Source organism: Cebus imitator, unplaced genomic scaffold (genome assembly GCF_001604975.1).
Source record: "Cebus imitator isolate Cc_AM_T3 unplaced genomic scaffold, Cebus_imitator-1.0 Scaffold382, whole genome shotgun sequence".
Taxonomy (NCBI): Eukaryota; Metazoa; Chordata; class Mammalia; order Primates; family Cebidae; genus Cebus; species Cebus imitator.
Window position 1 is genome coordinate 506,340 of NW_016107697.1, and position 12,782 is coordinate 519,121.

Genomic DNA, 12,782 nt, shown 5'->3' on the forward strand with positions numbered 1-12,782 from the left:
GACGGGGTTTCACCGTGTTGACCAGGATGGTCTCGATCTCTTGACCTCGTGATCCACCCGCCTCGGCCTCCCAAAGTGCTGGGATTACAGGCTTGAGCCACCGCGCCCGGCCAGAAAATTTCAATTTTTAAATAACATTTTAGAGCTATCCTATTTCAGGTGACAAATAAGTATTTGTGCCACTTTATATCTGGAAAGTTCTAAATCATTCAATATTTAATGGACGAAAGCTTTTTTTTTTTTGAGATGGAGTCTCACTGTGTTGCCACGCTAGAGTGCAGTGGCGTGATCTCAGCTCACTGCAGCCTTCACCTCCTGGGTTCAAGCAATTCTCCTGCCTCAGCCTCCTGAGTAGCTTGGATTACAGGCATGTACTACCATGCCGAGATAATTTTTGAATTTGTAGTAGAGATGGAGGTTTCACCAGGTTGGCCAGGATGGTCTTGATCTCTTGACCTCGGGATCCACCTTCCCTCGGCCTCCCAAAGTGCTGGGATTACAAGCATGAGCCACTGGAGATTAAATAAAATCTCCAACATGAAACTCCACGTGATAATGTTGTTTGTGTAAGATAGATATTTTAGCCTACAGAAAAGTATTAGAGTGATATTCCTAAGATTACATTCATTAAGTATATTGAGGATTATGTTTTTTGTATTTTATTTTGAAATCTCCCAAAGTGCCGGGATTACAAGCATGAGCCACTGCACCCGGCCTAAGAGCATTTATTAATAAATCTTTGCTTTTTACATTTTAGGACGATTCTAACTTTACTACTTTTTTAACTTACTAGCAAATCACTTAATTTTTTCGAGTCTCAGTTTCCTCACCTGTGGAAAAAAGTGGAGACATAGTAGTGATCTCTGAGGGCTTTTGTAAGGATTAATGAGATGATGGTTTAACATGATTTCATTGTGTCCTGGCAAATTGTAAGCACTAGAGCAGTGTTCCTTGCTGTTAAAAGTGGTGGCTTTTAAGAAAAGCATGATATTTAATGGGATATTTTAAAAATTTACTCACAAGTTTTTAGAAATATTTTTACTTAACTGACTTGTATATATTTTTCCCATGTGAAACAGATGCAGTAAAACGCAGGACTCTTCCAGCTTGGATTCGTGAAGGTCTTGAAAAAATGGAACGTGAAAAGCAGAAGAAATTGGAGAAGGAAAGAATGGAACAACAACGTTCACAGTTGTCTAAAAAAGAAAAAAAGGCCACAGAAGATGCTGAAGGAGGGGATGGCCCTCGTTTACCTCAGAGAAGTAAATTTGTAAGTAAAATCTCCAACATGAAACTCCACGCGATAATCTTGTTTGTGTGAGATAGATATTTTAGTCTATAGAAAAGTATTAGAGTGATGTTCCTAAGATTACATTCATTAGTATATTGAGGATTGTGTTTTTTATTTTATTTTATTTTATTTTTGTATTTTATTTTATTTTTGAGACAGAGTCTTGCCCTATCACCCAGGCTGGAGTGCAGTGGCACAAATTCAGCTCACTGCAGCCTCCACCTCCCGGGTTCAAGTGATTATCCTGTCTCAGCCTCCCGAGTAGCTGGGACTACAGGCACACACCCCTACACCCGGCCAATTTTTGCACTTTTAGTAGAGACAGGGTTTCACCATGTTGGGCTGGTCTTGAACTCCTGACCTCAGGTGATGCACCTGCCTCAGACTCCCAAAGTGCTGGGATTACAGGCTTGAGCCACCGTGCCCAACCGAGGATTGTTTTTATATTTATGTTACTGAAGATAGAGTAAGGAGAAAATGGGACGGTAAGTTTATAAACATTCCATTCCAGAGAGCTGGTTAGATCTTGATAAATAGTCTGTATTCGTTCATTGTGGTACAGCTGACTCCCTAGTGGTAGATTATAATACAAATCTACAGTAAAATAAGTAATAGAGAAATAAAATCTGCCTCTTTTGAACATTTAAACTATACCTGAGGATGTAATAATTTTTATTGTTTTGACATGAGCACTGGAAGTATGACAATTTTTTAAATCTTTAAATCTTCATCAGTTAGATGGATTGAGTGGTTTAGAAACTGTTTTATTCAGCAGACGTGATAGCCACAGCACTTTTTTATTCAACAGATATGATAGCCACATGCAACTCACGAAATAAGTCTCTCTTCCACAGCCATTTTCTGCTTTAGAAATAAGTCTCAAGGAGAGGAAAATAACTAGATTTTGGCAGGCATTAGTTTTGCTTAAATTATTTTTTCCCAAAAGCCCTATGCCAAACCAGTGTTTTTATTCTAGTTGTTAACAAAAATAAGAAACAACAGGAAAACACTATTAAACCTTATCTTTTTTTTTTTTTTTTTTTAGCAGTGGGGGAAACAGGGTCTCACTCTGTTGCTCAGGCTGGAGTGCAGTTGCATGATCAAAGCTTACTGTAGCCTTGAACTCATGGACTCAAGCAATCCTCTCACCTCAGCCTTCCAAGTAGCTAGGACTAGAGGTGCACACCACCACCCCTGGCTAATTTTTGTATATTTTGTATACATGGAGTTTCATCGTATTTCCCAGGCTAGTCTTGAACTCCTGACTTCAAACGATTCTCCCACCTCAGCTCCCCGAAGTGCTGGGATTACAGACATGAACCACTCTGCCCCGTCTTTTTTTTTTTTTTTTTTTTTTTTAATCTTTATGAAATAGTGGTGTTCCAAATTTGGTTTTTTTTTTAAGTGTCAAAAATTTGTTTGGAAATTATCCTTCCTCTTTCCTCCCAAATGCCTGTGGGATTGTGTTACATATATTTTTCCCCTGGTTCAAGTAGCCTTTCAGTAGTAGTATTTAGATGGTCATCTTGTCTTTTACCTAGTAAGATTATTAAAAGTGACTAGGGGACACTTCTCTGACAAAGGAAAGGGTCACATGCTGTCTGGATACTGAAACCTAAAACCATACAAAGAAGACAAACTGCTGGCATTTGTTAAGTCTGAAGTGTAGACCTCGTTTTTGTCTGTTCATTATGGAGCTAAAAAGAAGCAAGTTTTACTGAGTTTCAGGGCCAGCTGATATCTTGACGCTGAAAAATCTGATTAGACATTTTTCATTTTAAGTCATGCAACTTTAGGTAAATAGCTTCAATATATAGCTATAAAAGTTACAATGAATAATATGTCTGTGATCAGTTACCTAAAGTTGTATAAGCCTCTCATTTCAGGTCTATCATATGTAATAGATATTAATTAAATCAGTCTCTGGGCATGATGTTTTCCTGGGTAGTTATAAAATAAGGTTAAAATTGACTAAGGGAAAAAGAAAATTGAAAAAAAAAAAAAAAAGATTTTCCTAAGCTGTCTTATAATCTTATATTTTTCCCAGGTTATACTTTTTAAATTATCAAATGAAATCTGTAGTAAATGTAATTTAGATAGCAGTTTCTCTCATATTTCTGTTTCATAGACTTTAATTTGGGCTTTAAGATTTTTGATATGTAAGATAAGGATTTTACATTATAAACATGGATTTAGACTACTATACTATTATTTTTTATAGGATAGTGATGAGGAAGAAGAAGACACTGAAAATGCTGAGGCTGCAAGTAGTGGGAAAGTCACCAGAAGTCCATCCCCAGTTCCTCAAGAAGAACACAGTGAGCCTGAGATGACTGAAGAGGAGAAAGAGTATCAAATGGTAGAATGTTAAATTTCTTACTATGTAGAAGGATTTATTTTGTTTGCAGGTTTTTTTTTTTTTTTTTGAGACAATTTTAAAGGAAAAAATAGAAACTAGAGCTGCCTACCAATATTAAATGAAGAGACACTCCTTTCAACTAAAAATGTTTATAGAAACTTTTATTAATAGGGACTTTTTAAAATGTTTTGATTTCAGGCTGGGGTAATCTTAGTTTCAGGGAGCCGAGACAGGAGGATTGCTTGAGTCCAGGAGTTTGAGACCAGCCTGGGCAATACAGTGAGAACTTGTCTCTACAGAAAATGAGCTGGGCCTAGTGAGGTGCACCTGTAGTCCCAGCAACTCAGGAGGCTATGGTGGGAGGATTGTTTGAGCCTGGGAAAGGGGAAGTTAACAGTGAGCCGAGGTGGTGCCAGTGCCTTTCAGCCTGGGTGACAGAGTGAGACCCTGTCTCAGAAAAAAAGAAAAAAGTATTTTGAATTCAGTGTCTATGCTATAAAGATACATTTATAATATTTTTTCTTTGATCCATTTGATTTTGGAATTTTTTTGAAGTTTTGATGTTACAGAAAAATGTTCAAGATAGTTTATTGCTTGGAATGACTGCTCTGATGTCTGAAAATATTTTATAAAATGGCTTTGCTGTTGGGCATGGTGGCTCACACCTGTAATCCCAGCACTTTGGGAGGCCAAGGCAGGCAGATCACTTGAGATCAGGAGTTGAAGACTAGCCTGGCCAACATGGTGAAACCCCATTTCTACTAAAAATACAAAAATTACCTGGGTATGGTAGCACATGCCAATAGTCCCAGCCACTTGGGAGACTGAGGCAAGAGAGTCACTTGAACCCTGGAGGTGGGGTTGTAGTGAGCCGATATTATACCACTACGGTCCAGCCTGGGCAGCAGAGTGAGACTCTGTCTGGGAAAAAAAAAAAAAGGCTTTGTGTTTTAATATTTTTGAAAATGTCACACTATTATTAGCTATAATAATTAGAAATACTGTATAAAATACTCTTTTTTTAGATGTTGCTGACAAAAATGCTTCTGACAGAAATTCTACTGGATGTCACAGATGAAGAAATTTATTATGTAGCCAAAGATGCACACCGCAAAGCAACGAAAGGTATATTTTGGTGTTTTGGGTTTTGCTTTTCCTGGGATATTTTGGTTTTGATGACTATTTTGGACTTTTTTTGTTGTCCTTGTTGGATTTCTACCAGATATTTGAATATTCTCTTGCATGTTTTAACTCTTAAAGATTAGATTTGTAGACACCATATTAAAGCTATACACAACTATTTTTGTTTTATCTGATCTTCTTGAGTACAAATTAGCAATCATGCTGTTGTCCTCTAAAATGTATTACGGAAAATTCCTGATGTTCAGTTTATTTCACCTGATATTTTTTTTTTATAGATACCATGGCATTGGTGTATGACTTTTAATACAGTTTATTTTGACTAATGAATTTTGAATTATCAACCTACAGTTTTTAGTTTACCAGTTATCTCTTACAGAAGCAAATGATTCCCTACCCCTAAATTTTTAGTAACACTTAAAAATGTATTGAAAAAAAATTATGTTTCATAATCTCAGAAATAGACATACAGATATACTTGTCAACATTTTTTCTCATTATAAACCAATTTCGGCTCACATCAGAGTTATAATTTCAAAGCCAGACATGATACTGGTTTAAAATGAATGTTATGTTTTTAATGTTTCTTCTCTCCCCAAAAAGCAGCAATAGTAGTAGATTTAACAATACCGTAGACTCTCATGACTATGAAATCGTGGCTATTTGTGTTAACATGTTGTTCCTGTTGTTGATGTGATACAAAGCTCCTGCAAAACAGCTGGCACAGTCCAGTGCACTGGCTTCCCTCACTGGACTCGGTAAGTGTTTTTCATATTTGTGAGAGGGCCTAAAGGGAAAAAAAACACACATACATTGTCTCTCTACGTGTTCTGTTTTGAAACTGTATTAGTCCTACTCAGTTTATAAAAACCTAGGTCTTAGGGTGATGTCAGTGTCTAAAAAGGCTTGCCTATTTTTTTTGACTAACGCATTCACAGTGAGAAATTTATAAATGTGATTGTTAATTCATCGTCTATTGGGGCAAGTTATATTGGAGGCTTTCCTTATTGCTCCAGTATTGCATTATATATAATTATATATGAACACCTATAGTTTGTACTTACTAATTCATAATTTAGCCATGGTAGTATCTAAGCTCACTTTCAGAATTATTGCATACGTGCCTTAGGGAAGAACCTATCCACTAATGCTTTCAGTAGCTTTTATATAGATTGTTTGCAGCAAGTCAAGTTTAAATATAGAGGAAAGGGTTTATCTTATCATAGTATAATAGTAGTGATGTGTTCATAATTTACTATTTGCATGGAATATTATCAAGGCTGTAAAAGCTTGAATTTGCCTTTTCCACAAATTCTTCATTTCAAATTAATTTTTGTGAGGACCCAGAGAAGTGGGTAGAACCAAATGCTCATGTGCTTTTGTTATAGTTATTTAGATCATTTCAGGGTGGGGAGTAGTTTCCGCACCATGATATTTCTGTACCGGGGAGACTACAGTATTCTAATTTTTTTAGGGAAATAATTGCTTAGCTAGAGATTTCTAAACTTTGAACAATGTAAGTTAATTTTAGAAATATTTTCAGGATCATCATAAATTTCATTAAGGTAATTGAATTGATTAAGCTTTAGTGTGGCTTTGTTACTGCCCTGTTAAGTAGTTTTGTTGGTTAGCATGGACAGTACAACAAACCCATTATGATTCCTTTACAGTGAGAAAAATATGAAATATTCCAGAAAGAATAAGATAATAAGTAACCTTTGCCTGAAAATTCTGTGAACTCCTTAAGCATCTGAATATATACTTCTCCCCACCCCGAATAAGGATATTCTTCGGGAAAAGGCAATGAAAAAAGAAATGAGCTTTCTTCTCAGACCTTGAAAAGTTTTTAGTGCATAGTATAATATTTTTCATATGATAGACTGAGCTTTATGCACACAGGTGGACTGGGTGGTTATGGATCAGGAGACAGCGAAGATGAAAGGAGTGACAGAGGCTCTGAGTCATCTGACACTGATGATGAAGAATTACGGCATCGAATCCGGCAAAAACAGGAAGCTTTTTGGAGAAAAGAAAAAGAACAGCAGCTATTACATGATAAACAGATGGAAGGTATAGTATACCTTTTAGACTTAATTTTGGTCCAGTTTTGTATTTCTTTTTATTTTTTAAACCAACCTAAAAATGTCAAAAAATAAAATAAAGGCTAGATTATAGGTAATATGTGATATAACTGAAACTAAAGTCAAAATTTTTGTTTGGTTGTTTTAGGAACCATTCATTGCAGTGGCTATAAGCCAAGCTATTTAGGGTATTTTTGTTGCTTTTTAAAATTCTTGAAATGAAAAAGATGACTTTTGAAATGGTAAAAATATATTTGTAAGACTATTAAAAAGTAATTTGTAGCTAGGATATGGAAGGATAATAGAGAAGTTTTTACTTAAGATACTTTACATAATAATACTAGGAATAACAAGAAAATTTACTTAGAATTTCTTCTTTGAAAAATCTAAATTGGACAATTTGAAAGGTGATTATTAAGGGTGACTTTTCTGTAAACCACTTATTTACCTTTAAAATTTTGCTTTAATTGGACAAAAGGGAAGTCTTTTCTTACTTGCCTCACATGTGCCTCTACATCTTGATACTATATTTTGCTACACTGCCCAGGAGGGTAACTTGACTAACTACATGTAGCTATAGAGGACTTGAAATGTGGCTAAGCATGTGCTATAGATACACATTACATGCTAGCTTTCAAAACTTTACTTAGAAAAGAGAACATCTCACTTTTTAAAGAAATTCATTGTGTATTGAAATGATAATATTTTTGGTGTATTGTGTTATTTACCTGTTTCTTTTTTCTTTTTTAATGTGGTTACTAAAAAATCTCGAATTACTTACATGGCTTGCATTGTAATTCTGTTGAACAGTAGTGTTCTATTATAGTCTGGTAGCTTGAAATTTGGTAGTATGAAATTTTTACATTAAAATTTTCTTAGTATTTTTGTCTTTTTCTGTTTCAGAAGAAAAGCAGCAAACAGAAAGGGTTACAAAAGAGATGAATGAATTTATCCATAAAGAGCAAAATAGTTTATCACTACTAGAAGCAAGAGAAGCAGACGGTGATGTGGTTAATGAAAAGAAGAGAACTCCAAATGAAACCACATCAGTTTTAGAACCAAAAAAAGAGCATAAAGAAAAAGAAAAACAAGGAAGGAGTAGGTCAGGAAGTTCTAGTAGTGGTAGTTCCAGTAGCAATAGCAGAACTAGTAGTACTAGTAGTACTGTGTCTAGCTCTTCATACAGTTCTAGCTCAGGTAGTAGTCGTACTTCTTCTCGGTCTTCTTCTCCTAAAAGGAAAAAGAGACACAGTCGGAGTAGATCTCCAACAATCAAAGCTAGACGTAGCAGGAGTAGAAGCTACTCTCGCAGAATTAAAATAGAGAGCAATAGAGCTAGGGTAAAGATAAGAGATAGGAGGAGATCTAATAGAAATAGCATTGAGAGAGAAAGACGACGAAATCGGAGTCCTTCCCGAGAGAGACGTAGGAGTAGAAGTCGCTCAAGGGATAGACGAACCAATCGTTCCAGTCGAAGTAGGAGTCGAGATAGGCGTAAAATTGATGATCAACGTGGAAATCTTAGTGGCAACAGTCATAAGCATAAAGGTGAGGCTAAAGAACAAGAGAGGAAAAAGGAGAGGAGTCGAAGTATAGATAAAGATAGGAAAAAGAAAGACAAAGAAAGGGAACGTGAACAGGATAAAAGAAAAGAGAAACAAAAAAGGGAAGAAAAAGATTTTAAGTTCAGTAGCCAGGATGATAGGTTAAAAAGGAAACGAGAAAGTGAAAGAACATTCTCTAGGAGTGGTTCTATATCTGTTAAAATCATAAGACATGATTCTAGACAGGATAGTAAGAAAAGTACTACCAAAGACAGTAAAAAACATTCAGGCTCTGATTCTAGTGGAAGGAGCAGTTCTGAGTCTCCAGGAAGTAGCAAAGAAAAGAAGGCTAAGAAGCCTAAACATAGTCGATCGCGATCCATGGAGAAATCTCAAAGGTCTGGTAAGAAGGCAAGCCGCAAACACAAGTCTAAGTCCCGATCAAGGTAGTATACTTTTTAAAGTATTTTGTCTGATTTTTTAAAAAATTTGACTGAATTTATACAAAGTTGAAAGTGTCCTTTCTCTCTCTCTTTAATAAACTCAGTTTGGTATTTGATAAATAATCATAGTCTTAAATGTTAGAAATCCTATATAATATTATTTATTTGAAATTGCAGATTTTTAGTTTAAAATACATTTTTATTTTTAAATTTTGTCTTTTCCCTTTTTTTTCAGATCAACAACCCCTCCTCGTCGTAAACGCTGAGGAATGACGTGGCAAGAATGCCATGATGTTGTTTAAAAAAATTCCATGAGTTTTAAGGGCTTGTCTCATTATAGAGGCACATTGTGGCTGTGTAGGTGAAACCAGAATCTTTTTTTTTTTTTTTTAATCTGTAAATAGGTGTACTTTTTCCAATGCTGCTCCAAGTTACTTAATAGGATTTCTTTGTATTACTTTTTTTCAAAAAAAAATAGTGCGTAATAAGACTATAAACATGCCATTCTCTTTCAGCTGTAATGTTCTTAAAATTATTCTTGAATGTACTGTGATGTCAATAAAGCTCTTTAGTTCATTTTTGTTAAACTCTTGCACCTTAATTTTATGGTTTTAATCTAAGGAACGTACTTTTATAAAAAGGCAGCTGGAATTTTGTATAACAGGTTTTAAAGGTACCTTCTCTCACCTCCCCCAAAGAAAATGGTTTTTACTTAATAGTTTGTCAAAGTTTGTAAATTGTACCCATGGACTTTTGCCAGATTCCAACTTTAAGGATATGAAAGAGGGCTAGAAATAGACCTTTATTTTCATTTGGAAGTATTTGACAACTTTCTAAACTTTTCTTCCTATTTTGGGGATTTTCAAGTAATATATTCTCTGTGTATATAAAGTGTGGTTCACTCCTGTAAAATGAAATTGCTGGAATCAATCAAGCCAGTGCACCAGTAGAGTTATTTGTAAGGAACGATTGTGTTTGACACTAATAGTCAAGTCTGGAACTATATTCTACAGTCACCCACTTCTGTTTTAGAAGCATTTTGAAACACTTTTTGGGGTTATAGAAATAATACTCATGATTCAATATATTTATTTATATTTTTAAAGTATAATATGACCTCAAATCAATGGAGGAATGCTGTATTATGCAGGTTTGTGTCAATTTCATAACATTAAAATGGTCTGATTTTTTCTGTTTCTTAAAATTATGATCAGTGAGTGGTCTAACAGTTTAAGGCATTCATGACTTATGAGTAGAATGGGGCTCTCAAAGCATTTTAACTTAAATACTCAGTTGCTTTCAGGGTCCATTTTTTAATGTAATCACTTATGCAGTGATAAATGAATCTCTGAAAACAAATGCTTTTACATTTTAATTTAAAAAGAAAGCAGGTGCAGGCCACAGAAAAATTTAAAGTATGCCTTCTTACCAGCAATAGTTCATTTTAAAAATCATACCAGATTTTTGCCAATATCAGTGTTTCCTCAAAATGAAGATAGAAATAGATTTGTATAGTGTGCTCTTGTACCTCTACATAGGTTATTATATAATTTTGAGCAGTTATGCATTTATCTAAAGGAAATAAATCAACTGTGAATAAATGCATGTTTACTAAAATGGCTGTTTACAGTGCATTTAGTTCGGATATTTATAAAGATGACATTTCACAGAATAACTTTAAAATAGTTTGGAATTCTATATAGTTTAGACATCAGTCACATCTGAAGACAAAGGAAAATGTGCAATATTTTTTATGTAGGCAAGCTAACACAGTGTACCTAATTGCAGAATTATCTGATTAATTTGTAATAGATAAGTTGTATAACATTTTCATATCTTAAAATGTTTTTTAGATCTTGAAGTGAAATCTTATTTTCAAAATAAAATTCTACAGAAAAATTCTGTTGGCTATGATATGCACATTTTTGGGCAAGATAAGAACTAGAGCCAAAATTAGTGTTTGACAGTTTTATTTACTCTGCTGTAATTTTCAAGCTTATTAGTTAAACCTGTAGGTTTTTTTTTTTTTAAGCTGTCACGACATTTGTGATTATTAGTAGAAATGAGTGTTATTATAATTTGAAATTTGGGTTTTTCAGACTTTAGTGGCAGATTTAAAAGATTCATTATTTTCTTGACATGTGATATAGTATTTACCTTGAGTGGTAAGGTTTTATAAGGTAGGGCTTCCATGATTTAGGATGTGAATGCAAAAACTTAACACATAAGTTAATTAGATGTATAATTTGGTTATGAAATCTATTCTAAAATAACACCACCAGAAAATTAACAGATTCCATTTTTGAGGCAATCCTTGGTCTGGATTGGTTAGCGAAAATGTCTTCTTTAAGAGGTTCTATTACAAAATATTTCTAGTGTATTAGTTATAATTGTTTTTGTGGAGAGGGTGTAAACCACGCCATTAAGGGAATAAAATGTTAATTTGAAAGAGGTGATTATAAGATTTGTTTCAGGCCCCAAATTATAAATAAAGATTCATGTGGAATCTCATTAGTGTATATGTTTTCTGCCATTATAAAATTACCTTTTCAGCATCTGTTTCTAGTGGTGTAATACCAAGTAGATAAATTTTGCAAACATAGTTTATTTTTAGTGTCTGAGTTTTTTGTAACCTAAAACGCCTGAAAGGTAATAGTAAAGAATTGTTTATTGTATTTGGGAATTTTTACATAGGAGTTGTATTAGGTTTACAGTCCCTGTAGTGTTGCCTTATAGAAATCTTTACATCTAGAATGAGTTTTTCTTCCCTTACATAACTTTATATGTATTTTAATATGTTGAAACCTCTAAAGTATACTGAGTACAGTTATACATCACATAATGACATTTCAGTCAATGACAGGCTACATATACAACAGTGGTCCCATAAGATTATAATACGGTATTTTTACTGTACCTTTTCTGTATTTAAATACACAAAACCATGTGTTACAGTTGCCTACAGTATTCAATATGGTATTCGTAGGCTAGGAGTAATAGGCTATACCATGTAGCCTAGGTGTGTAGTAGTCTTTACTGTCTATGTTTGTATAAGTATACTCAGTGTTCATATCACAATGAAATCACCTAATTGACACAGTTCTCACATGTTCCCATGTTAAGCGACATGACTGGGTAGTTACTATTTTTGTTTGTTTTTGAAATGGAGTCTTGCTCTGTCGCCCAGGCTGGAGGGCAGTGGCATAATCTCAGCTCACTGCAACCTCTGATTCCTGGGTTCAAGTGATTCTCCCGCCTCAGCCTCCAGAGTAGCTGGTCTTACAGGCACCCACCACCACAGTTGTCTAATTTTTATATTTTTAGTAGAAGCAGGGTTTCACCATGTTGGCAGAGCTGGTCTCGAACTCCTGACCTCAGGTGATCTGCCTGCCTCAGCCTCCCAAAGTGTGGGATTACAGGTCTGAGCCACTGTACCAGGCCAGGTTTCTCAGTTTTAAGTAGAATTTGGTTGTAATGTATAAAGTTTAAAAGAGAAAATGGGCTTTAGCTTTTAAAATAGCACACATGGGTTATATTTACACCATAAAGGTTTATCAGAGTTGTTTTTTTTTTAAGCACTGTGGCTTGTACAGAGTTTTTTTTTTTTTTTTTTTTTTTTTTTTTTTAAAGACTGGTTGGCCAGGCATGGTGGCTCACACCTGTAATCCCAGCATTTTGGGAGGCCAAGGTGGGCAGATCACGAGGTCAAGAGATCGAGACCATCCTGGCCAACATGGTTAAACCTCGTCTCTACTAAAAATACAAAAATTAGCCAGGTGTGGTGGCATGTGCCTGTGGTACCAGCTACTCGGGAGTCTGAGGCAGAAGAATCGCTTGAACCCAGGAGGGAGGTTGCAGTGAGCCAAGATTGCGCCACTGCAGTCCAGTCTGGCAACAGAGCAAAACCCTGTCTCCAAAAAAAAA

At 35.0% G+C, this 12,782-nt stretch overlaps 1 protein-coding gene across 2 annotated transcripts in view; it reads left to right on the forward strand.

Annotated features, from left to right (window-relative positions):
* PNISR (PNN interacting serine and arginine rich protein) overlaps positions 1-10,757 on the forward strand; it is a 26,029-nt gene extending 15,272 nt beyond the window's left edge. Inside the window, exons 7-13 of one of the 2 annotated variants that reach the window (XM_017507667.2) lie at positions 1,080-1,270; positions 3,513-3,650; positions 4,676-4,775; positions 5,495-5,548; positions 6,690-6,860; positions 7,775-8,861; positions 9,094-10,757. In XM_017507667.2, coding sequence (XP_017363156.1) covers positions 1,080-1,270; positions 3,513-3,650; positions 4,676-4,775; positions 5,495-5,548; positions 6,690-6,860; positions 7,775-8,861; positions 9,094-9,124 — 1,772 coding nt within the window. In that variant the 3' untranslated portion in view covers positions 9,125-10,757. The remainder of the gene's footprint in view (positions 1-1,079; positions 1,271-3,512; positions 3,651-4,675; positions 4,776-5,494; positions 5,549-6,689; positions 6,861-7,774; positions 8,862-9,093) is intronic. The other variant, XM_017507668.2, reaches the window with a different exon arrangement.
* The last annotated feature ends 2,025 nt before the right edge of the window (positions 10,758-12,782 follow it).